The 23,802-nt window shown below is 38.8% G+C and overlaps 1 protein-coding gene across 4 annotated transcripts in view; it reads right to left on the reverse strand.

Annotated features, from left to right (window-relative positions):
• The window catches only part of SNRK (SNF related kinase), a 58,386-nt gene extending 35,445 nt beyond the window's left edge, over positions 1-22,941 (reverse strand). The window contains exons 1-4 of one of the 4 annotated variants that reach the window (XM_013046704.2): positions 22,801-22,941; positions 19,596-19,645; positions 9,486-9,547; positions 5,523-6,217 (exon numbers count right to left, since the gene is read on the reverse strand). In XM_013046704.2, the coding sequence (XP_012902158.1) occupies positions 5,523-6,111 (589 nt within the window). In that variant the 5' untranslated portion in view covers positions 6,112-6,217; positions 9,486-9,547; positions 19,596-19,645; positions 22,801-22,941. The other 3 variants (XM_013046705.2, XM_004774163.3, XM_013046706.1) reach the window with 3 other exon arrangements.
• Between the last annotated feature and the right edge of the window lie 861 nt (positions 22,942-23,802).

The following is a 23,802-nucleotide window of genomic DNA, read 5'->3' on the forward strand; positions in this document are numbered from 1 at the left end:
TCCTACCATATCACCAGTAGAATAAATTATACTTTTCAAAGTAGTGTCAACATATATTTCACTTGAATCTTAAAACACAGTCAACATATATTTCACTTGAATCTTAAAACACAGTGAGAACAATAAGCACCAGAGGCTTATGCAGTAGGGAAATGCAGTAGGGAAAACATGAAAAGCACGTTAAGTCATTTTTACCTCATTTTCTCTCACTAAAAAAAAATCAATGGTTGAGTTAGCCTAAAAAACCCATTTGTATGGTACCTATAGATTACACTACCTATAACATTTCATACTCAAGAATCTTCAAGACAAGTATTAAATCCAATAATGGCTTATTTATAAAACTGAAAAGATTTTAGCACAGAATTTTTGTTGTTTCCTAAATACATAATTAAACAAATTCATACTATAAAGCCAGTATATCGTGGATACAGAGCTAATACCATAAAGTGCTTTTATTTACACAGGGTTCAGGTCAGATCAATTTTTAATTGTGATGTCTGAAGTAACTGTCACTTCTCATAGGCATGTGAAACTTCAGAAAGTTTAGCATTTTTTTCTTTTGGTTTTATATGACAAGGATGAGGTCACACTCTGTAAAGGTATCTTACAGAGTCTGTGACCAGGCACTTGGCAGCTAGATTGTGAGGTGTGGGCCACATTTCTATGGATACGGTTTTCAGTTCTGTACAACTGAACAACACAGTCATTTGCCTAGGCCCAGGCTGCAGGTCGTCTCAGACACGTACCATGCAGGCAGGTTTTATGTAGATCTTTTTAAATAAAAGAAACAAGATACTACTTCCCTATGCGCGCGCGCGCGCACACACACACACACACACACACACACACAAAAGCACAAATCATCCCTTAAAAAATGTATAATCCCAAACTCCACACGTGGGCCTAAAATTCTGTGACACAAGCCAACATCTTCTAATGTGGAATCCATTAGGGCCCACAGTCCTAATGTGGAATCCATTAGGGCCCACAGTCCAAATGGACTGTGTAAGAGTAATGCAAACTGTGTAAGAGTAATACAAAATTTAACCAGAATCTGACTTGGAGAAGAGAAGGTTCAAGTTGGAAAACATGGTAACATTGCTAAGACATCTATCTCTAATAAATGGGAGGGAAATGAAACTGTAGACACTCAGATTGGGGGTGGGGGACTATAAAAGCAGGCACATTACAGTTTTTCTGGAAGAAATCAGAAATAAAAGCAAGAACTTTTCTATTAATAACAAACTATAATAGCAGATTTAGATAAACCAAAGAGAAAACGACTGATTTATGTCCTTTTGGACTATTCAAAGTTCTATCAAAAAGGTATTACAACTTGGGCTCTACAATCTGTATAGAAATGAGTAATCCTTTTAAAAGTTTTCAAAGAGAAAATAATTAAACATATTACTACAATCACAGTTCTGGTGGTTGCCCATTTCCTAAATTCTCTAAGAGACTCTTTTGTAGGAAGGAATATGCTGAGATATTTCTGCTGAGATATTTCTTCACAGTGCTAAAGCAGAGCAAGGAACAGACTGTCTTAATTACATTCAATGTGGTTTCTAGTTAAACCACAATTCTTGGCTTGAATATGCCAAGATTTCTAAAAGTTGGCATATTATACAAACTATAAGTCACACATAAATTAATAGTCAAGAATGTCTCAATTTATGTTTCACTAATCTAATTTTTCACAAGATAATGCTTTTCCGGTACACCAGCTAGTCACCTCCCCCCACCAGCTAGTCACTTTTAAATTCACAGTGGAGGGTGCCTGGGTGGCTCAGTGGGTTAGGCCTCTGCCTTCAACAGGTCATGATCTCAGGGTCCTGGGATCAAGTCCCACATTGGGCTCTCTGCTCAGCAGGGAGCCTGCTTCCCCCCTCTCTCTGCTGGCCTCTCTGCCTACTTGTGATCTCTCTGTGTGTGTCAAATAAATAAATAAAATCTTTTTTAAAAAAAAGAAAAAATATATATTCACAATGGATTTTGCCATGTTCTTCACATGCAGGAAGTAAGGTGAAAGAAAGGAATAATTAAAGATGCTCAAGAACAAAATTTTAAGATTTATCTACATTCTTCATCAGATCTTAAAGCATTACTGAACCAGAAAAAAAGTATTAAGAAATAAAAGCAAATTACAAATCTATAACTAAAAGGGAAGTAAAAGCAAACTACATATAGTTCGTGTTTGTAGGGCAAAGGGAATGATATGGATATCAATTAGCACTGAATATTAAAGTAAGACACTAATACATCCTAAAACAAAACAATAAAATAGAATCCATGGCAACAAAACACAGTTTCATATTGAAAAAACATATACTCTATCATGTAAAATAAATCACAAAACTTTATATACTTCACACAGCTTGAAAATAACATATAAAGTAAAAATTGATTAAAATATAAATTCCAGATTAGAGTAAGAAACTAGTATAATTCTCTCAGAAAATAAAATCAGAATAAAAACATGACACAAAGGAACAAAATACATAATTAACAACCTTAATTATGCATAAAAATTTGTATATGCTAAAAATATGAATATTTTAATCATACGTGGAATAATCACCAAAAATCACTGTATAATAAGCCACACAGAAAATCTAAAAATACTTCCCAAAGCAAAAACCAATCAGGTTGCAGTGTACATTACTAAATGCAACGTACTAAAATTACAAGTAAAAAACCAAATACGTAAAGGAAAAATAAATCTATCCAATTTGAATTAAAAAAAAGAATTTGGGTTTAAACAGAAACAAAACAGTAAAGATAAACTTGAGCAATGACAGCAGAGTGACATCCCCAGGATGTGACCAGAGATTGCAGGAGAGAACCACACACAGCCTTAAATGTGAGAAATTAGGACAATAAAGAAAAAGAGCTTTCAATTCAAGAAAAAAGAAAGGAAAAAAGGAAAGAAAAGGCAACCTAAAAGATTCTGGAAAAATTTAGTTAACAGTGGAAAAAAAAGATAATACCAAAGAAAACAGAAGTTTAGCTGATACATAAAATCAAAATCTAACTCTGAAAATAACAGATGATTCCCTAAACCAAGTGTCAATGTTAAGGACCAGTGCACTCTAAAACACTTACAAAACTGAATCAAAGTTGTTTAATTCAGCAACATATGGTAATTTAATAAAAGGACAGATTTTAATCTCTGTACTAATTCTACTATATATTTGTGAAAAATCACTGACTGACTCTGGCACAATAAACTAGACTATATTAGCAGAAAGGTAACTGTCCATTTGTTTTTTAAAGCAATTCTGTATTTATCTCAATCACACAATTACACAAAATTAAAGTAAATTCAAATAAGAAAAGTTACTCATGCACTCCACCTAATACATACTTCACCAACCATTTATCAGACTGGTAAGCATCCTCCCAGATACTTTTCTTTTCCTTTTTAAAAACTTTAAAGTTTTATTAGGCAATACTTAAGGAAAAAATAAAAAGAGAGAGAGAGAGAGAACATTACAGTGAGTACCTAGGTACTCACCACCCAAGTCAGGAAGTACATACCACCAACACAGCTGAAACACTCTAGGCATGCCTGCCCTTTAGAAGTAACTATCTTAACCTCATGCATTCATCAGTACCTTACTACATGTGCAAGCAACCCTCCAACAATATAACACTGCTTTGTCTGTTTAAAATTTTATATAAATGTTATAATACTGTAAGTACTATCACCGATTTGATCTTCTTAAATAGTACGTTTGTGAACCCTAGCCACAATGACATACATAGTTCATTTATTTTTACCAATTCCATCATATGAATATGAAATGATGTATTTCCCTACTGATGAATACACAATAATGCTATCAAAGAATCTTTAAAAATCTGTGTACAAGAGTGAAAGCAAGTCTAGGTTGTGTATACAGGAAGAGAACTGCTGGGTTTCAGGATTGAGTATATCTTTAACTTTAGTACACACTGACAAATTGTCTTCTACATACTAAAAGAGTTCCCAATGACCTATAGTCTTACCTATGCTTAGATTTGTCTGACTTTAGTTTTTCCTAATGCGAAATGTATGAAACAGTATCTGATCATGATTTTATCTTCCCTGATCATTAGTGAGGTTAAACATCATTTTCATGTTTGGACATTTATGTCTCCTCTTCTGTTAATTCTTGGCTTCATTTTCTGATTAGCCTGCTCCTCGGGTCAAAAATCTCTGACTCAAATATTCTAATGAAAAGTTTCGGAGAAACCTTGTTATCTGTAATGGGCAATAACCCTTTCTTTTCCAGAACAGAGTCTAACATGAAACGCAGTGTCTTGGTGTAGAGAATATTCAGTATAAAAATCAGCACTCTTCAATGCGTTCTTCAGTGTGTGTCTTTCATACTCTGTAACGTGCATTTCAAATGACTCCTATCTATGAAGTATGATATTATATACATGTAGTATTAGGGCATACTGTTTCAAAATTAAACTAAAAACTGTAAAAGCTGACCACATATTCAACTTAGCAAATCCTTAAAAATTATAAACAAATTCTCTTATGACCTTTAAAACAGATACGATCCAAGGGACAAAACTGAAAAGCTGAAAAGCAATAAATACTTCTACCCCAACTAGATAACTCATCACAAGAGAGCACACAATAATGTGCTGGAGTGGAAAGAGGGTAGCTGGGAATGCCCAGGGCTACCACGATTCTGGATGTCTGTATGTCAATTACCTGTCCTATAAAATGAGGCAGACAATAACAGCCCCACAGGTCTCCATGGATGGTAAACATGATAACACAGGATGCGATACCTCTATTTGATCCAATTTATTCCATGGATGAGGAAATAAAGCAGAGAGATCAATTGCACTCTTCAAGGTCACAACTAATAAATGATTCCCATGTCCAAATTCTTCATAATGTATTTTAATATTGATAGTACCTTTCCAATATACATCTTAATGACTGTTAAAGGATATACACAGAAAGAAGCTGACCAGGGGCACTACAGACTCTAAGAAGACTCTAAGAAGATAGGAAACATACTCAGACCTGCAAAAGAATTACAATGAGTAGATGATGGTTACCTTAAATGATAACTTACTCATTTTTCTTTATGCTAATATACTTTAAACATTTGCCATCTCAAGGGTAAAACAAACTGACTGTGAGCTTTAGGGATATACGGCATTCATGAAACCAAATCTGTTAATTAAGACACATTTAAGAGGGGCACCTGGGTGGCTTAGTGGGTTAAAGCCTCTGCCTTCAACTTGGGTCATGATCCCAGGGTCCTGGGATTGAGCCCCACATCGAGCCCCACATCGGGCTCTCTGCTCAGCAGGGAGCCTGCTTCCCCCTGCTCTCTCTGCCTACTTGTGATCTCTGTCAAATAAATAAATAAAATCTTAAAAAAAAAAAAAAAGACACATTTAAGAAAGTCCCTTAAGAAATTGTTTTCAGATAAACAACCACCAATTTGACCAACTACATTCTAGCTGGTGGAATTCAAGTGGGCAAATACTGGAAGGAGGTTACCTACCTACTGCGGGTGCATCATACTCATCACCAAGCAGAATTTCTGGAGCAGAATATGCAAGAGATCCACAGCTTGTAGTGAGCTTCTTCCCTGGTTGAAATTTGTTGCTGAAACCAAAGTCTGTCAACTTTACAAGACCTTGTTTTTCAAAGAAGACCACATTCTCTGGTTTTAAGTCTCTGTGAACCACATGGAGTTTATGGCAATAAGATATGGCATGAACAATCTGAGCAAAGTACTTCTTAGCCAAATCTTCATTAAGTCCCTCTTCGTGTTTCATTATATAATCAAACATATCTCCTCCATCCCCAAGTTCTAGAATAAGATATAGTTTGGTCTGGGTGTCAATAACTTCATAAAGGCGTACGATGTTGGGATGCTGCACTAGTTTCATGCATCTCACTTCTTGAAAAAGATGACCAGTGGCTAAAGTGTCCAATTTTGTCTTGTCAATAACTTTTACTGCTACTTTTTCACCTGTAAAGACATGCCTGGCAAGTTTAACCACTGCAAAATGACCTCGACCCAAGGTTTTATCCAGATCATATAATCCAGCAATCTTTCCATCATACCCTCGCTTGAATCCTGCCATGCTGGTCCAACAGAAGGAAAAATATCTAGACTGTTTGAAACGGATCTTCTCATATAAGAATATCTGGTGAAAATAAGGAATTCATTTTCAGTGTCGCCATGGACATCTACAAAAGAAGAGGAGAAACAAAATTAAGTTTCTGTAGCTTTTTCTCTTAGAGCTCTCTTTCTTTTTAAGTTTTAAGAGAAGCCTGAAGTAAACAGAGACAAAAAATGAGTAAGGGCCATCTATACAATCTATATATTTTGAGTTTATGTTACAAAGGCTGAGAATTTAAATGCCATATTAAAATTTGCAAACTGAAAGAAGTTAGTTGAAATAAGTTTTTGGTGATGTCAAAAATAAGAAAACTAGCAAGTTTGATAAACTAAGTTAAAAAAAATATTACAAAAGTAATATCATTTAGTGTCTTAAAAAACAAGGCAAGAACTGACAAAAAAGGGAAAACAGAATAAACATTTGGACAGAAACTCGGCAACTTTTTCCTGTTATTCCAAAGCTAGCACTATTTCCTGTAAACATAGACAGATCTCTTTAGTTAGGCCTCCTCTAACCCTCCCAGCTGGAATGACCTTCCGTACTCCGTATCTCCAACAGCAGCTCGGGACCCTGTGTGGTCTTATTCCATGGGTTTTTGTATAAGCCATCCCCATCCTAAGACTGCGAAGTTCTGAGGACTCTAAGGTTCTTTCCGCCCCTCCCCCCTTCTACCCTCCCCTGAACAGTCTTTAATATACAACAGATAATCAACAGTTTATTAAATTCTGAAATTCAATTTCTTTTCAAAATGTTTACAGGGCAATTGTTTGCTCTCCTTGTCACACTAGTGCCTAGAACAACATGTTGACATACAGTAGGTGCTTAATATATGTTTGCTGACTGACTGGTACTCACTCTTTGTACTTACTTACTTTGTACTGGTAAGTACAAAGATAAGAAATAGCCTATTTATCTTTATTAGCTTATCTTTATTAGTTTTCCAACTCTCAAACATAACCCACCAAGATCTGATTATATTTCAAAAATGAACAAGCATGCATTCATAAACCATCTTAAAGACCATTCAGTTTTAAAGACCATATCTCACATGGCATTTAAAATTCTAAACCTTTAAAAACTCTAAATACAGAAACAGGCTCTTATAAAATTATACAAATTAAGATATCACCTTAAATCTCACATATCCAACTCCCATTACTATTCTTCCTGACCAAAATTTAATAGAATTATAGCAAAATCCAGTGAATAATACAGCCATCTCCCAAGACTAGCTCTGTCCTGTGAGTACATAGCCCTCCTGTGAAACCTTTTGCATGTTTCCAGTAGAAACAGAATAGTAGTTACATTTATCTATTCCTGCTTAGATGAAAATACCCCAAAAAAGTAAATTGTACATAAAATGAGGTGTTTTTTTTATTTTAAAGCTCTAGCATTACACTTCTTTAAAATCTCATTTTTGCTTAAAAGAAAAGCTAACATTTATTAATAGCCTACTATACATATTTGTGCAAAATGAATCAAAATGCTACAACTAACCTTTAAACTGAATTATTTCAAAGCCCATCTTCCTTATAAACATTTAACTACTCTAAATGATGTTATATTAGGATAATATCTGGAGAGTTAAAGTACAAACTCTAAAAGAGGAATAAAGTCATTCTCACATGCAAATTGAAATCATTAGAAACACATATCTGAGATCACCTGAAAATGTATATATAGAGAGAGAGAGAGAAAGAGCCAAAAAAGCCAATGTTAGTATGTTTAATGCATTTTTTATATTTTAGCAATTACTGTAAATATAAATATTAACTACCATTCACTAAGTACAATATGTCACTCATAAACCAAATGCATTATGTCATCCTCATTTAATACTTACAACTGCCCTAAGAGATAGGGATTACTAGCCCCATTTTGAGTCATAGAAATGGTAACTCACTTGGCATTGGCTACCAGGCCAGTGTGTAAAAGAGCTAGGATTTGAACTCAGGGCTACCTGACCTCAAAGTCTCTGCTTTTAACTATACTACACAGTTTCTACAAACTTATTTCAAAACCAAACTAAATTAATTCTGTTTCTATAAAGATTTTTAAAATAAGAAGCCAGTACTATGTACAGGTGTTGGAGAAAAAGCAAACTTCTTCTATACTGTATATTACCTCATCATCCGAGCTATTAATTTTAATGATGAGATTAACAGGAAAATCTGAGTGAAAAGATCTTGCTTTAATAGGATAGCAGTTCTCCAAAAGAAAGTTTAATTCAGGCATATTTAATTTTCAAAAATAGAAACTCTAAGCTAACTCCAGAGGGCAGAAAACTATCTTTAAATCTCTAATTTTGATTAATTATAAGGGCAGTAATTATTCTTAAAATTCTATCTGAGTGTATGTTTCTATTGTACAAGCTTGTAAATGCAACTTAAGCTTTCAAAACAATTTCAGGGAGCACCTGGGTGGCTCAGTGGTTGAGCCGCTGCCTTCGGCTCAGGTCGTGATCTCAGGGTCCTGGGATCAAGTCCCGCATCGGGCTCTCTGCTTGGCAGGGAGCCTGCTTCCTCCTCTCTCTCTCTCTGCCTGCCTCTCTGCCTACTTGTGATTTCTCTCTGTCAAATAAATAAATAAAATCTTTAAAAAAAAAAAAAACAATTTCAGGTCGCCTCCAGGTAATACATTATTTGTTTTTTCATCTATCACTTTAGTTTAAATATATTACTATAAAGTGGCATATAAATCAGATTTTAGGAATAAATCTGAATTTAATTATATTTTAATTAAATTAATTAGGTTTTCCCAGTTTTAATTTTGCCTTATTTCAAAAGTGACAAATGTGTATACAGATGAGGAAAGACAGTCTTTTGTTAGGGTCTCCGACACTCAGAAACAATTACAACTAAAATTCTGAGGTTTCTCTTCCCAGAACTGTGCCAGCAAAAGGGTACAATGAAAACAGTTTTTAATCTACTAAAGAGTTCATGGGAAAAAAATCTAAAAAGGTCTCTTGAAAATGAGACTATTCTGGAATGAAATAGTGATCACCTCCAGTATTAAGAAACTCTTTCTACTTTGTTTTGTATACATATCCCTTTCCAGGGTCTATGAAACTATAATTATATACCTAAAAACAGGATGTTATGATTCTCTGAAGGTTGGAAAGAAAAATATCTTTGTTACTGAACATCTTCTTTAAGTACCAGCCCACTGTGCAACCCCACCATCGAGTGCATTTTGTGTTGGCATAGGAATAACTAAATTGTCTTTGATCTCTGAGGACCTTCTAGTGCCACAAGTCACTCTGAACATCAATGCCGAACATGCATATGTGGCTTGCAGCAAGCGCAGGTAGACTCTGTGATGGCTCCAGCACATACCCTGCAAACCGCACACTGAATAATCCTTGTTACCACTGTCTTTTGTTAGTTGCTTCTTTTTCCTAAAAGAAAACACAGAAGGAGATTTTAGTTTAGTTCTATTTAACTTTGCTTAAAGTCAAAATATACATCTTAAAGGTCGATCCAGACAAACATATAAAAAGGGCAAGTTTGTTTTTAGTGACCCTGTCTCCTCTCCCACCATCTCTCTCCCCTCTGTGAATTATAACCCATTCAAAGAATCTTGAGTGAACAGGAAGTTAACAGTGAACAGATACACAAAGATAGTTCCAGGTAGCCTGATCAGACAGATTGTTCCACTAGAAGGAGGAGGAAATAATAATCACAAACAACAGACGATTTGCCATTTTCTGAATGTTTCCTGGGTAAAACAGGCATCAAATCCACATTTCATGGATCATCACTAAAAGCCTACAAGCTAGGCACAATGAGGCTTGACTTGCCCAATCAGCAGCAGTGGGCAGGCCCAATCCTGTCCAGCCTAGTTTCCAAGCCCAGCTTGCCTGCAAGAAACCTTGACGGTTCCTGCTACACTCACTCCCACAGCGAGGAAGGGCAACCTTTACAACATATGATCTTCTAGCAAGCCAGCAGAAATCAATTACAATGCCAGCATCTGAGAACACACAAAACACCTTCACACCAGAGGCTTTCCGTTCAACAGTAAAGAAGAACTATCACTATGAACAGAGAATGTGAACAGATCACATCTAAGTCTGTGGCACGGTGAAGAGTACTTGGCTGAGGTGCCCTTACAGTCCTTTCCACAACACTGAAATATCCCACAAATACTGAAAGGCTGAAACATTCACACTAGGCCAACGCAATTTACACAACACATTAAAGGTGAGCATCCAGGTAATCATTACGCTCACAGAGGGCCAGCAAGGTCATGGGCACAGGGCCACCTCTAGAGACCTAAGAACACTAGAATGATACCTGCTCCTTCAGCTCGAAGGGATGTGGTGGCTCCTGACATTACCCTTGCTTGCTTTCCACCATCCAGTCTCTAGGCAAGGCAGGCAGTGTGGCTGAGCACTGGTTCTGAGAGCCAGTGACTGGATCTGAATCCCACCTCACCTATTACTAGCCACAGGACCTCAGCAAGACCTGACCTCTCTACGATCAGCTTCCTCATGAAAAAATGTTAATAGTAAGAGTACAGCTTCATAGGTTAGAGTGAGAATTAATTAAATAAGTTAGTAAAGGAAGAGTATTCAGAGTGAAGCTTGACACAGAGTACATAGGAAACACTAGCTATTTTACCACCACCATCATTGTTAAAACAATGGTACTCTCCCTCATCTAAGTAGAAATTCTTCTACCCTACTTCAAGAGAATGAATTCACTGAGCTGCTTTAGTACATTACTAAAATGTACTAAACTGAAAATGACTGATGTACGACCATAATATAAAGAAAATAGTAACTCTAGTTGGGTATCAGAGTCTGATTATTTTTCAATAAAACATCACACAAAACCCAAGTATTTGTTTTCAAAATGGTATCAAGATGACTTTCTTTCAAATCTACCTTTTCAAAAAGAATTAAACGCTCCTTTACATTTTTTCCCCCAAAAGTAATATATTCTTACAGAAAATCTGGAAAATACAGACTAGGAAGTAGAAAGAATAAAAAGGCATCCATCGTCCTACCCCTGAAAATAAGCACTTCCAATATTTTGGTGATCTTTCTGCAAATACTTATATATAGCTTCTTCTTTATTTTGTCTTACAAAAGTGTGATCATTCTATACATAACTTTATATCTTGTAGCCTGCTTTTTCCACTTGACATATCACTTTTCTTTGTTTTAGTATTTTGCTTCTATTATGAAATTATGAAATAAATACCTGTACAATACAGGAAAATATACAATTAGAACATATAAACTGGCAAAAATAATTTTTTATACAGATCATCCATTATTCTATTCTCTGTGACAATCTCTATTAACAGTTTGATACCCACTTTCCTTCCCAATTATTTTCTACATATAATATATACCCAGACACAAATTTTTTTGAGAGACACAGACACAGAGAGGAGAAAAGTTTACAACCATTTAAAAAGTATTTCTCTCTACAAAACAAGTTGATACAATTTACCTCAGAAAATTCGGAAAGTGCAGAAAAGCACAACACGGGGTGGGGGGGAAATCATCCGTAATTTCACCTAAGATGATTTCTCTTTAACTATTAGTATATATCCTTTATACCTATGTTTCTTTACAAAGCTAAGATAATATATATGAAGTTTGAGACTACCTTTTCTTCTACATAATGAACATTTTCTCAAACACGGAGTTCTTGTAAATCAGTATTTTTAATGACTACATAACAAAGACGCCATCTTTTAAAACAGCAAAACCTAAAAAACTAAATTAGACTATTCTAAAGCAATCTTATTTAGCATATATTCACACATGCATGGTAACTGGGCTGGGCCTAAATGAAACAGGCCAACTAGTCGAAAGTGTTTATAATATGGAAATTCATGTTTGAGAAATAACCACCAGTACATGTTGCAAGAATATACTGATGTTCTCCCAACTAAAGAGAGAAGCAAATTGAAGTGTGCGGGTGTGGCTGGAGAAGAGGAAGGAAGTGTGGGTGGCCCTACACATATATTGCAAGCTGCTAAACACAGTTGTAGAACCAGCCTCTGTTAAATCTACTGTCAATTTGGAATTCACCCTGTTATTCTTGTCAAAATTCACTTTTAGATTTTCATAGACAACATCACTACTGTAGTGTGGTCTGTATATCAAACAAATGTCTCCTACCCACACCTCTAGGGGAGGACAAAATTGCACACTGAACAAAGGTTGCTCTGCGCGGCCAATCCATGGCATGAGAAAGTAGAGGAGTGGAACAAAAAGGACAATGTGCTTCTCTACATTTTATTCAGGATATTACAAATTTCCTAAAATCAGACCACCAATATTTAAATATGCAAAAATCTCCCCCCAAACTAAGTACTAAAAAAAAAAATCTGTGCCAATGCTCTTCCTCTAGTACAGATAACTGAAGAGGAGTTTTTGCAAAGCCACACTAAAATTGCCATTTAAGCTTCCTACATATGAAATTATCTGGTATCTTTTACTAAACTGCATGTTTATAGAAAAACTAATGGAAGTAGAAGAACACTCACCCAATGATTACTACCACCCCAATCTTACCGCTAGAATTTCAACAATACCCATAGGCTGAAAGGAAGACAGTAAACTAAATCCTCTGAGAATATCAACAACCACCTGGTCAAGCAAAATAAACACAATCCTACATGCAGTTGCCACTGCTCTTCCCGCTATCCAAAATAAACAATATTCCACATTTCTAGAATAGCACTCCTCCCCCTGGTAGTTACCAACATAAGCTATAAATCAAAGATAAAGAAACCACAAATAGGTCAAGAGGTCCTAAGTTACGGAAGGATCAAAAGCTTTTCACTGGATTGGCTGAATATTACCACGTGGTTATCAATGTAGTATTATGTGGTTATAAGGCTACACTCAATGAATAGACTCAAGATAGGAACTACAAATTAAAAGGTTAAATTAATTAATTAAATTTTTATCTATCCATTTGACAGGGAGAGACACAGCAAGAGAGGGAATACAAGCAGGGAGAGTGAGAGAGGGAGAAGCATGCTCCCCGCTAAGCAGGGAGCCCAATTCGATTCGGGGCTTGATCCCAGGACTCTGGGATCATGATTAGAGCCGAAGGGGGATACCCAACCAACCGAACCACCGAGGTGCCCCAAAGGTTAAATTATTTATTACGAGAAATGTCCAAAGAGGTAAAATTGTACCTCCAAATGTCTAGGAAAATATTTTCCAAGGGAAGATAACTGCCTTCTAAAGTATGTTCTATTAAGTTTTCTTCTAAGCAGTCAATTTTAATGGACTGGGGGCAACTGAGGTGACCAGGAATGGCAGGCTGAAAGGACTGCTCTGCTCTCCAGGAAGCGACTGGGTCACCAGTGCAGACTGATCTCATGAAACGTCAGTTTATGTAATCTTTATTTTCTCTAAGTGAAACAAGCAATGGTCGGGGATATATCACAGAATTTTAATGTATCCAGGAGTCAGGCAATTTATTAACTGATGTAGAGTAGTACTAATTATTTGTAAAGCAAAAGGGGTTAACATCCAAGACACAAAACCCAGGCCAGCAGTTCGAATTCCTAAACAGAATCTGCCTCCTGTTAAAATGATGAAAAATGCTAAGTGTGTCATTTCTGGTGACAGCCCTGATACAAAGTGCTCGCATAACAAACAAATAATGACTGAAGCAAAAGCTGGTATGTAGAAGTTACTCCAAAATAAATAAGGCTAACCCACAATTACTCCTTTTTGCCAGGAAGACAATATAAGTTGGAAGCTTGGAGAATTCAAAAACTTAATAATCTAAATCTTCCAAACTTTTATTAAAGCTATCAAGACTCATTTTCACTTTCTGTCATCTTTTTCTTTCCCTGCTGATATTGTGATGAAGATGGTCGTTAAAAAATGGTTAAAAAAGACTACTGGAGGGGAGCCTGGGTGGCTCAAGTCTCTGCCCCCGGGGGGGGGGGGGGGGGGGGGGGGGGGGGGTGGGGGGGTGGTCCTGGGATCAGGCCCGCATTGGGCTCTCTGCTCAGCAGGGAGCCTGCTTCCCTTCCTTTCTCTCTGCCTGCCTCCTGGCCTACTCGGTGAACAAAAATACTGGTACCTAACATTACACTGACTTTGACTTCAAAGACTAAACCATTTAAGATTCTCTTACACTGTTAGGACTGTAAATTATTTCACATGCTTCACACCTCATTCAAGGATTAATTGGAAATGTGTATATCTCTAATGCAAAACGTGAAACTAGAAAACTTGCAGAAGAAAAAGATGCAAATATGTTGTGGTCTTAAGCTAGGTAAAGATTTCTTGGACACAACAGTAAATTCATGATCCATAAGAAAAAGAGACTGCAAATTATTTTATTTCTGAAAATCTGATTTCTGAAATCTCTGAAAAGCAATGTGGCAATACATATATCACGAGCCTTAAAATGATTACTATCCTTGATTTAATAATCTCACTACTAGATTATGTCTTTTTTTTTTACTACTAGATTATGTCTTAAAGAAATAAAGATTTTTATAGTCAACGATGTTCAATGATATTTATACATTCAAAAAATCAGAAATAATCTAAAGATCTGCATAAGAAAACAATTAAATCATAGTACACCTAACATTAACACTATGCAGTCCTATTTTGAGGCTATTTAATCTCAAGGGGGAATTCTCACAATAAAATGTTAAGTTAAAAAAATTCATACACCAAATTTCATGGCATGATCTCAATTTTTTTAAAAAAAGCATATAATTTGTCTGCATATATATTTTAAAAATACCAAAATGTTAAGATTATACAACTTTTTTCTCTTTATGCTTTTCTGTTCTTTTCAAATTTTTGGCAATGAATGTGTGCTGCTTTTATAATCTAAAAAAGATAGTTTATTAAAATTTTGACTTTTTTGTATATGATTTTCAATTTACTTTTCCACTGAGATCTATGAAAAGGCTAACGTCCCTAAAAATATATTGTCTAAAACCTACTTATTTCATCTTAATTAACAAGACATATTCAAGGAAATATTTTGCTTCCCGTGAGGGACAAGGTATGCAATTCTTTCAGACTGAGGAAGCAAGAGGAACAGTCTATTTTCATTAGCAAATATTTGAGCCCTAATTGTGTAGAAAGCAACTGATTTATAACCTTACAATTAAGTTATCTACATATAAATAAATAACTATACAGGTTAACCTGGGTGATGTATGCCAAAGGAAGAGTAGAGGACACAAAGAAGGCAGGATCCCCAAGGGCAGGGCAGCCCATAGACCAGAGCTTACCCTTCAAGAGGGAGCAGTGGAATGCCATTCCTAAAAGTGGGAAAAACCAAGGCAGCAGAGCACACAGTTGGCTGGCTGGCCAACCTCCTCGGAAAGAAGAACATCAGCGTGGGTGAAGTTATGACTTGGGGTAGACATGAAATAAGTTAGTAAGGTTAAGGAGGCTGATCCTGAAAAATACCTACTGGCTTACCACCTAGGCAACTATGATGGTCTCTTACTTTCTCAAAACTAATGAATGGAAAACATGTCATACTCATTTCCCCACTTATCTATCTTTGAATTATATTTAAGTTTAATTAAAGTGTCTTTAAAGAGATAAAAATGCACAGAACCAGCTTCTAATCACATGGCTGATAAGAGGTCTAAACAGAAGGAAGAAAACTCTTTGGGTAGTAACATGAGAACAACATAGAAATAACGGCATTAGAGAAGTTAAACCAATTTTAAAAGTTCACTATCCACTTTAATGTTCCATAAAACACCAATTTTTGTTCTTAGATTAGAAAGCTCTCATTATACCCATACTACCTTCCTAAAACCCCACTACAAACCAAAATACATGTATATAGAAATGCATTCAGTCCCATTAAAAAAAAAAAAACCCACAATTGACTTTGTCTCACTTCAAATTTCAAAAATGTCTTTCATACCACAACAGTTCATTTTAGAATTCCAGTTTTATTTTAATGCAGGTCTCAAAAAGGGTAAACAATGTAATAACTGGGAATCTATGTTGGTACTGAACTCTGTATTTGTTTCATCACTTATTTCACACAACCAGCAATATAATGAAAATATCATACCCATTTCACAGAAAAGAAAGCAGGGCCAAAAAGGATAAGGACTTCCTTTGCCCCAGTCCTATACCCAGCTAAGCACTGCCTGGGTTGGACTCTAGGTCCTCTCCCCAACCCGAGTCCTGGACCCTCCACTTTTTCCTGCAACAATACAATGCCTCCCATTTACCTAGGCCTTTCTAGCTCACAGGGAAACAACAGCACTAAAATAAATCAATTTGGACATTTCTTGTGTTCTTCCAGTTCTGATATACTATTCTAGCTACCTAGCCCAGCAACCAATTAAATGGAGGAAATTCCCTAGCACCACTTAATAAACATTATTAACAAACAATTCCATTAAAGGTTTTGAAATTGCTTTTCAAGAAAGGAAGTAACAGGCAAATAACTATTCAAAAAACAGAAATTTACTGATCATGTAAAAATGGAATGGCACCTTAAAAATAACTTCACCTTGGAATTTACATACAATTTTGTGATGACAAGAAAGCTACAGCCAACACCAAGCAAATAATTCAGATAAATTTAGGAAGGTTCCATTTTCTGCTTAAAAATTGTATCCTTTCCCACAATGCAATTTTAATATACTCTGCAAATTACATTTTCTCCATTTGTTTCTGAAAAAGCATTTTCCTTCACAAGAGGATTAGAAAATACACATAAAATAGGAGCGTAAAGAACAAAATCAAGCTCTGAAACTGAGAATGTATGAATATTCTCATTCTAAATTTCTTCAGTAGTCCTCAAAAATATTTTATGCCAATAAAAAAAAACCTGTTTCACCTGTAGAAAATAAGCTAAAACAGAAAGCTAACCCTTACTTTTAAATTCAATTGCTCTGCTTTTGTCCACTGCTAAACAAAAGGCTATAGAGTATTATGACTATTGTATAAAGAGATCCAGAGATACATGTGTTCTAGCTTCATACTCTTGCCACGAATATATTTGTTAGTATCCTGTTGTAAGGCTGAAATGAACTTTATTATATCATAAGCATAAAACTTACATTATCTAAAATGTAACTTCTCTAATAAAGAAAAACCAACATGGATGAATGTTTATTAAATTTGGACATTTTCCCCAGCTATACAATATAAAGACATCCCCAGCTATGCAATATAAAGACAACATAATAGCCTAAGAGGTGCGTACACAGAGAGGGAGGGAACATTAGAGAGGAGAGAGCATCCTAAGATTCAGCATTTCAAACTACCACAAGGTCAAACTTTCTTATTAAAAAGAGGTGCACTTTACAATGATCAAAATTCATTTATTCAGCAACATGAGCAGCAGCATCATAGTGCAGTAGAAAGAGTACCCCAGAACCTGGAGCCCAGCAAGTTCCTCAACTTCTACAAACAGGCACATCTTAATCTATAAAACAAAGATAATCACCACCTTAGACAGTTATTATTAGGAAGACTAAGTGGGATAATATATATTAGCAAAATGCAAGGAGGCTCAAAGTCATCCACCATTTTCCCCCCAACTTTTCAGAACTGGCTTTCCTCCCAGGAGAGTCTGATATTTGAGAGGGGTTATATACTTAATTTCCCACCTTATTTTGATATCTCCTACAGGCCCATCAAGCTGCCCCTAAATACCTCTACTAGACATATTAGGAAGATCCCTGCCACAAGGTCTGTAAAATCTCTTACAGAGACAGATATAACAGAAGAGGTGTTCTTTCCTCAAAACCTACCTTGGGAAGTTCACAGGAGGCATCTCAGAGAAATGTATTTCCTTGTTTGAGCTAAGAATTGTAATTGGCAACAATGGGGAAGAGGCTTTTCAGAAAAGACACCTGACAGAGCTCAGTGTGCCTGGGACAATAATACATACATAGCATAGGAAATGAGATCAGACAGGTAGGCAGGGGCCAGATACCCAAAGGGCCCTGTATTCCAAGCAAATCAGCTTCGATTCCTTGGATCTGGCAAGCCCTTACCAGAGGGCTTCAGGGCCCAGCTGAAAGGTCACCCTCTCAAGTGTGTCCTTCCCCTTCCCACACCCCTGCATACCAGCTCCCATGCACTCTCACAGCACCATTTCCTTCCCATCAGGGCCATTATCACAACTGCAGTTATATAATTACATGAGTAATAATCTGTGTCCCCACTCAACTAAATGATAACTTCAGTCTGTGTAAGCCCTATGTCCATTTTATTCCATTCTGTATCCCAAAGCCTGCTGAGTACAGCATCTACCCAAAATATACAGATACATATTATTAAATGAACAAATGAAAGCCGGCACTAAGAAGGGAGCACCTGGGTGACTCAGTCAGTTAAGCTTCTGCCTTCAGGTCAGGTCATGATCCCAACATCCTGGGATGGCTCCCTGCTCAGTGGGGAGTCTGCCTCTCCCTCTTCATCTGCCTCCCCCCTCCCCCAACTCATGCGTGTGTGCTCTCTCTCAAATAAATAAAATCTTTAAAGAAGAGGAAAAAGCAGCAGCAGCCACCACTGCTGCCAAAGGAGAATTCTGAGCAGAGGAATGGCAATCAGAGATGACAGTTACACAAACCACTCCAGTACCAAAGTGAAGACCAGTCTGGCAGGGCAAGACTTGAGCTGGGGGACAGGTAAAGAGACAACTGAAAATACCTCCAAGTAAATGATCACTTAATGACCTAAAAATGAAAGCAGCCAGTACGTGGGCAGTGATGAGGATTAATCAAGGAGACACGTTTGGAAAGTAGAATCTCAGAACTCAATGCATGGGGGCAAAGCAAAGAAGGAAATCCAGAATGATTCTAATGGAGAGTGGTAGCAAATGGTGCCATTCACTCAGACCAGAAATATACAGGACAGGAACAAACATTTCCTGGGCATCTACTACATGCCAGGATCAAGTGAAAGATTTGCTTCTAGTTCCAAAATTCTATGATTGAAAAACAATTCAAATTTAGCCCAGCTATATTAAAATGGGGTATGTCTATTAATAGGCTGATAAAACCAATAAAATAAGTTTAGATTTTTGAAGTTTTTTCATCGAGACACCACATGAGGCATATGCTCATCTGGGGATGTTGAAATCAAAGAAGTGGGCTCTACCTTCAAGGAGCCAACAGTCTTTTAAGTTTGAGAAAAATAACTGCACATTGACCAATGAGCAACTGAGGCCCAGTGGGGCTAGGATCTGACCATTATATGACCTGTACCCTACACATCTGGAGCACAGACTTCATAATCTACATTTCCAGGCCAATATGTAGTTGAGGGGGTATGTATGTAGGTACACCCAATCCTGCTTCGAGTCTGGCTTAAAACATCACAGCACATGGTCTGTGAATGCCTTTGAAGTAACTGCTGAACAGCTACAGAACAGCACTTTGGAGGGTATAATACAACAGGGAAGGAGAGAGAAAGAAGCCTGATTTGTTATGGAAGAGCCTACCTGAGCAGAAGCCAAATGCTGGAGGTGCCAAGGCAGAATCTCAGGAGGCTCTGGAAGCAGCAGAGAAATAAAAATTCAGGGAAGGTACAGTACAGCAGGAATCCTCTTTAGACAGGCTCCTCCCCTACAACCAGCAAGGAATGATTTCTCATGGGATATAAGGCCTCAACCCAAAGCAGACTTCTAGAAAAACAGATGAGGAAACCATCTACCAGTGTGAATAATGTAGCTCCAGATCATCCACAGCTTCTCATGAGGCTATTAAGTCTGACAGCTTTTACACCAGCTCTCAGCAAACAAAAACAGAATACTGAAAAACTTCCCTCCCATCCCCCCAAGCTCCTGCCCCATTCCTTTTCCTTCCTTTTCATATTCTTTAAAAAAAAAAAAGAAAGAAAGAAAGAAAGAAAGAACTGTTGTACTTTCTTTACCTCCTCAATTCCCTTCCATCCACTTGGATCTAAGTTCCTTCTCCATCACGTAGCTCTGTCTTCTCATCCTCCCTGCGTCCTCTGAGAACTTTCCCCTTTTCTCTGCCTGGGAACTCTACCTGTACTTTCAGATGTGTTCAATGTCACCTCCTCTGTGAAGCATTCCCAAATCAGATTGTTCCTTGCCCCCATCTTTGTGCTTCCGCAGGGTTTTGCCTATGCTTCGCCACAGCATTTGCTGGATTCTACTGTTAATGTTTACTTCAGTGTCCCCAATAGCCTATAAGCTCTTCGAGGCAGTCACTGGTTTTTATTCATTTTTCTATTGCTACCCTTGAACCCAGAGCCCCAAAAATAGACACACAAAGGCGCCATGAATAAATGATCACAGGTTAAGTTTATTTTCAAAACTGCTAGAATCTACTCAAGTAACTTTTCTACTGAAGTTGCTCTAAGAATTTACCTGCACACTCATACACCTAGAAGTACCTAAATTATGAGTAATAGTTTTATTATAAAAGCATTTGGCTAAAAATTCCATCCTCTGGCTGTTAAGAAAACCGCACACACAGTTAAAACACATCTTTAGAGTTCCTCATCTACGTTTTCAATTCCTAAAATTCTGGCCATGTGAAAAGTTTACTTGTGCCCTTTCCTTCCTGGGCAGTGTACTAAGTGAGCTCTTAGGTTCAGACAAGCTGCTACAGAGAAGACATCATGCCTCATTTATATCAGTGCTTAGAACCAGGGTTGCTCAATTATCTCCAAGAATAAATAACTTTTTTCCCATTTAGTTTCACTTTCTATATGACAGAAACACCCATAGTAAGGTTTAGATGAACAGTATTTCCTGTGACCAGTAAAAATATCATGAAAGCCCTTCAACTTTAATAAGGACATATAAAAGCCTGCATTTGAGGATTACGGGATTAAATTTGAACACAAAGTCCCAATTTATATTTCCGTTCTAGAAAAACAGAAATTAGGATAACTTCTGGGTTCTTGCATGCTTTAAATTAACTGATCTTACTGCAACGATGCTGAAAATTTTACTTTAAATAGTAAAATATTAATAGGGTGAGGGCCATTTCTATGCATAAAATAAAACAACAAAAACTGAGAATGCCTACTTAAAAAACAGAAAGGTGACACTCGAAGTTCCCTGCCTGGAAAACCCTGAAGATGTAAGAGAAGTTAGCAGCAGGCACTTAATTTTTCAGCTACTACACTGCTTTAATATGTGGCCTTGGGAATGTCATGTAATTTCTCTCATTTCTTGTTCTGTAAAATGGGCATGCCATGTTTTCCTAAGAGGGACAATAAGCTAGTTGGATAAAAGAATCAGCACTTTTTTTTTTTAAAGGAAACTTGTCTAATTAGTATGCTTAAATCACCACTTGTACAGTACATTCCTCCTCAGGAATCCAATTCCAAAAGAAATATTTAAGCAGACGCTGAAGACAGATTTCCTTAAGGGAATGACTTTATAAATTTGGAAAGCAATGTAACAAGATTATAAATTAACAAACTGATTACATAAACCTTGACAGCCCCTGGCTTTAAAAGTACACTGATATACATTCTGATAAATTAGGCTGATTTGAGACAGTGTCCCAACCCCATACAAGGAACCCCAACTGAGGCATCTGATGCTTGACAGATATTTGGTGAAAATTTAGCAGGATACTCAACATTTGCAGTCCCATGTAAGCCATGCTTCACCTTAAAAACCGATAAAATGTGAAACTCCTTAAATCAGCTTTACCACCCGCATCTAAGACTGAGAATGCACTCAATTTTTAAAAAGAGAAAAAAGTAACCTGACAGAGTGAAAGGTCCTATATCCTCAGACCTCTACAGATTTAAGAACCCTACGGTTAAATTATCCCCAATTACTAAGCTTGAACCCAAGAAGCTACCGGATCGGATCCGATCTGATTGAACTATTAGGAATAGCACAGCTCCAGGATCCTCCCCCCGCCCCACTCCCCAGGATAAGACTGTCACTTTTCTAGATCCCAAGTCCAAGTGAAAGGCAGGAAGGTTTTGCAAAATGGTCCAGAAAGCAATCAACAGGCGATGACTACGGAAAAGAACGGAGGTTTCCCGATCCGGGCGCGGGGGGGGGGGGGGGCTAGGGGGCGGGGGGAAATTCCAGCTCTCCCTCGGGAATGGCACTGCTCCTCCTCCCCTACTCCGATGCCCTTTCTCTACACACAACAATATCCCTATTCCATTGTAAGGCTGCAGTTTTACCAAGGAACCCCCCCTTGCTGCGGCCAAATCTCCAGATTCGTTTGAAAAAGGAAACACATTCCGAGAACACACACCCCAAGAGAGAACCTGGGCGCGGGGAGCGTGGCCCGACCTCGGGGGCCCCGCGGCGCCGCACTCGGCCCGCTCGGGGCGGGGCGCGGGGATGCGGGCACCTCCCGAGGTGCCGCAATCTGGCCGCGGCCGCAAGGGCAGGGCCTCCGGGAGCCCGCGGCCGGCCGCCGCAGTGCCGGCTCCCGTCGGGCCAGCCGCCGCCCGGCTGCCAGGCCGCGCCACCGCCGCGCCGGCTCCGGCCGCCGCAGCCCGGGCTCCGCGTCCTCCCGGGCCCGCGCTGCGGCCGGCGCGGGGAGCGCAGAGCGCGCAACTTACTTTCCGCCTGCGGCGAGCTCCCCGGCCCGGACTCCCAGCCCGGCAACGGCGCAGGCTACCAGGCGGCGGAGGCCGGCCCGCACCGAGGTTCACGGTCGCTACGCCCAGCCGCGCTCCGCACTCGCTCCTACCTCAGCCGGCAGGCAGGCGTCCGTCCGCAGCGGCCGCGGCGCCGACGACTCCCTCCCGGCCGCCGAATCCCCGCACCCAGCGCTAATCATAATACCGAGCGGGCGGTCGGCCGCGGGGAGGGGGGGTGGGGCCGGGCTGCGCCTGCGCGGGACGCGCGTCACTGTGACGCAACGCCGGGGCGGGGCCGCGGGGAGGGCGGGGCCGACAGCACCTGCGGGCTGTGGACCGCGGGCTGCTGGAGGGCATCCTGACGGCGTCTCACCCCAGCGAATTTGGCTGTGGCCGGCGGTAGGAAGTAGGCGAGGCGCACGAGGAGAGGGGACGGTGAAAGAAGCACCGGGGATATGGGACAATGGCTTAAAAACGTAGCGCGAGCTGTCGCGGGAAATCGGAGGGAGGGAGTGCGTGCGCACCTGACTGCGTCCTGGAGCTCGGGCTAAGGGCAGCAAGCACTTCATTCACCCTTTTAAAGGTTTACCACATTTCCCGCCCAAGTTTAAGCACGGGGAAGGGAAAAATTAAATATACATTCATATGTATATATATACTCATATGCATATGTTCTTTTTTTTTCTACAATTTTATTACCTGGGAACCCAGTTTGAAGGAATTTTATTGATTTAGTTGCTATTTAAACAAAAAGAAAAAAGCCCACCATCTGAATGCGGCGCTGGCTTTAAAGGTCTACTATGGGAGACACACTAGCGCGGCCCCATCAGTTAGCTGCCTCCACTGGATACCGCCTGGAAAGGCAAAAGGTCGTGGAGAATATTAAAGCATGTGAAGTCCGGGATTCAAAACAGCAGACATTAACCGTGGTTAACTAGATGGTTCAGCGGCATGGCCACCAAGCCAGGTGTCTCGGGAAGGGAGCTTAGCCAAAACCAGAGAGGGGTGCTGGAGGCGACAGTAGGGGGGTGGGGGCGCGGGCTCGGGGGCCTTCTGACTCCCACCCTTGAAAGCGTGTCTTGCAAAATGGCTAATCAGCTCTCTGAGTTGCC

The sequence above is a fragment of the Mustela putorius genome, unplaced genomic scaffold, assembly GCF_011764305.1.
Source record: "Mustela putorius furo isolate JIRA1106 unplaced genomic scaffold, ASM1176430v1.1 tig00003834_pilon_pilon_pilon, whole genome shotgun sequence".
In the NCBI taxonomy this organism is placed as follows: domain Eukaryota; kingdom Metazoa; phylum Chordata; class Mammalia; order Carnivora; family Mustelidae; genus Mustela; species Mustela putorius.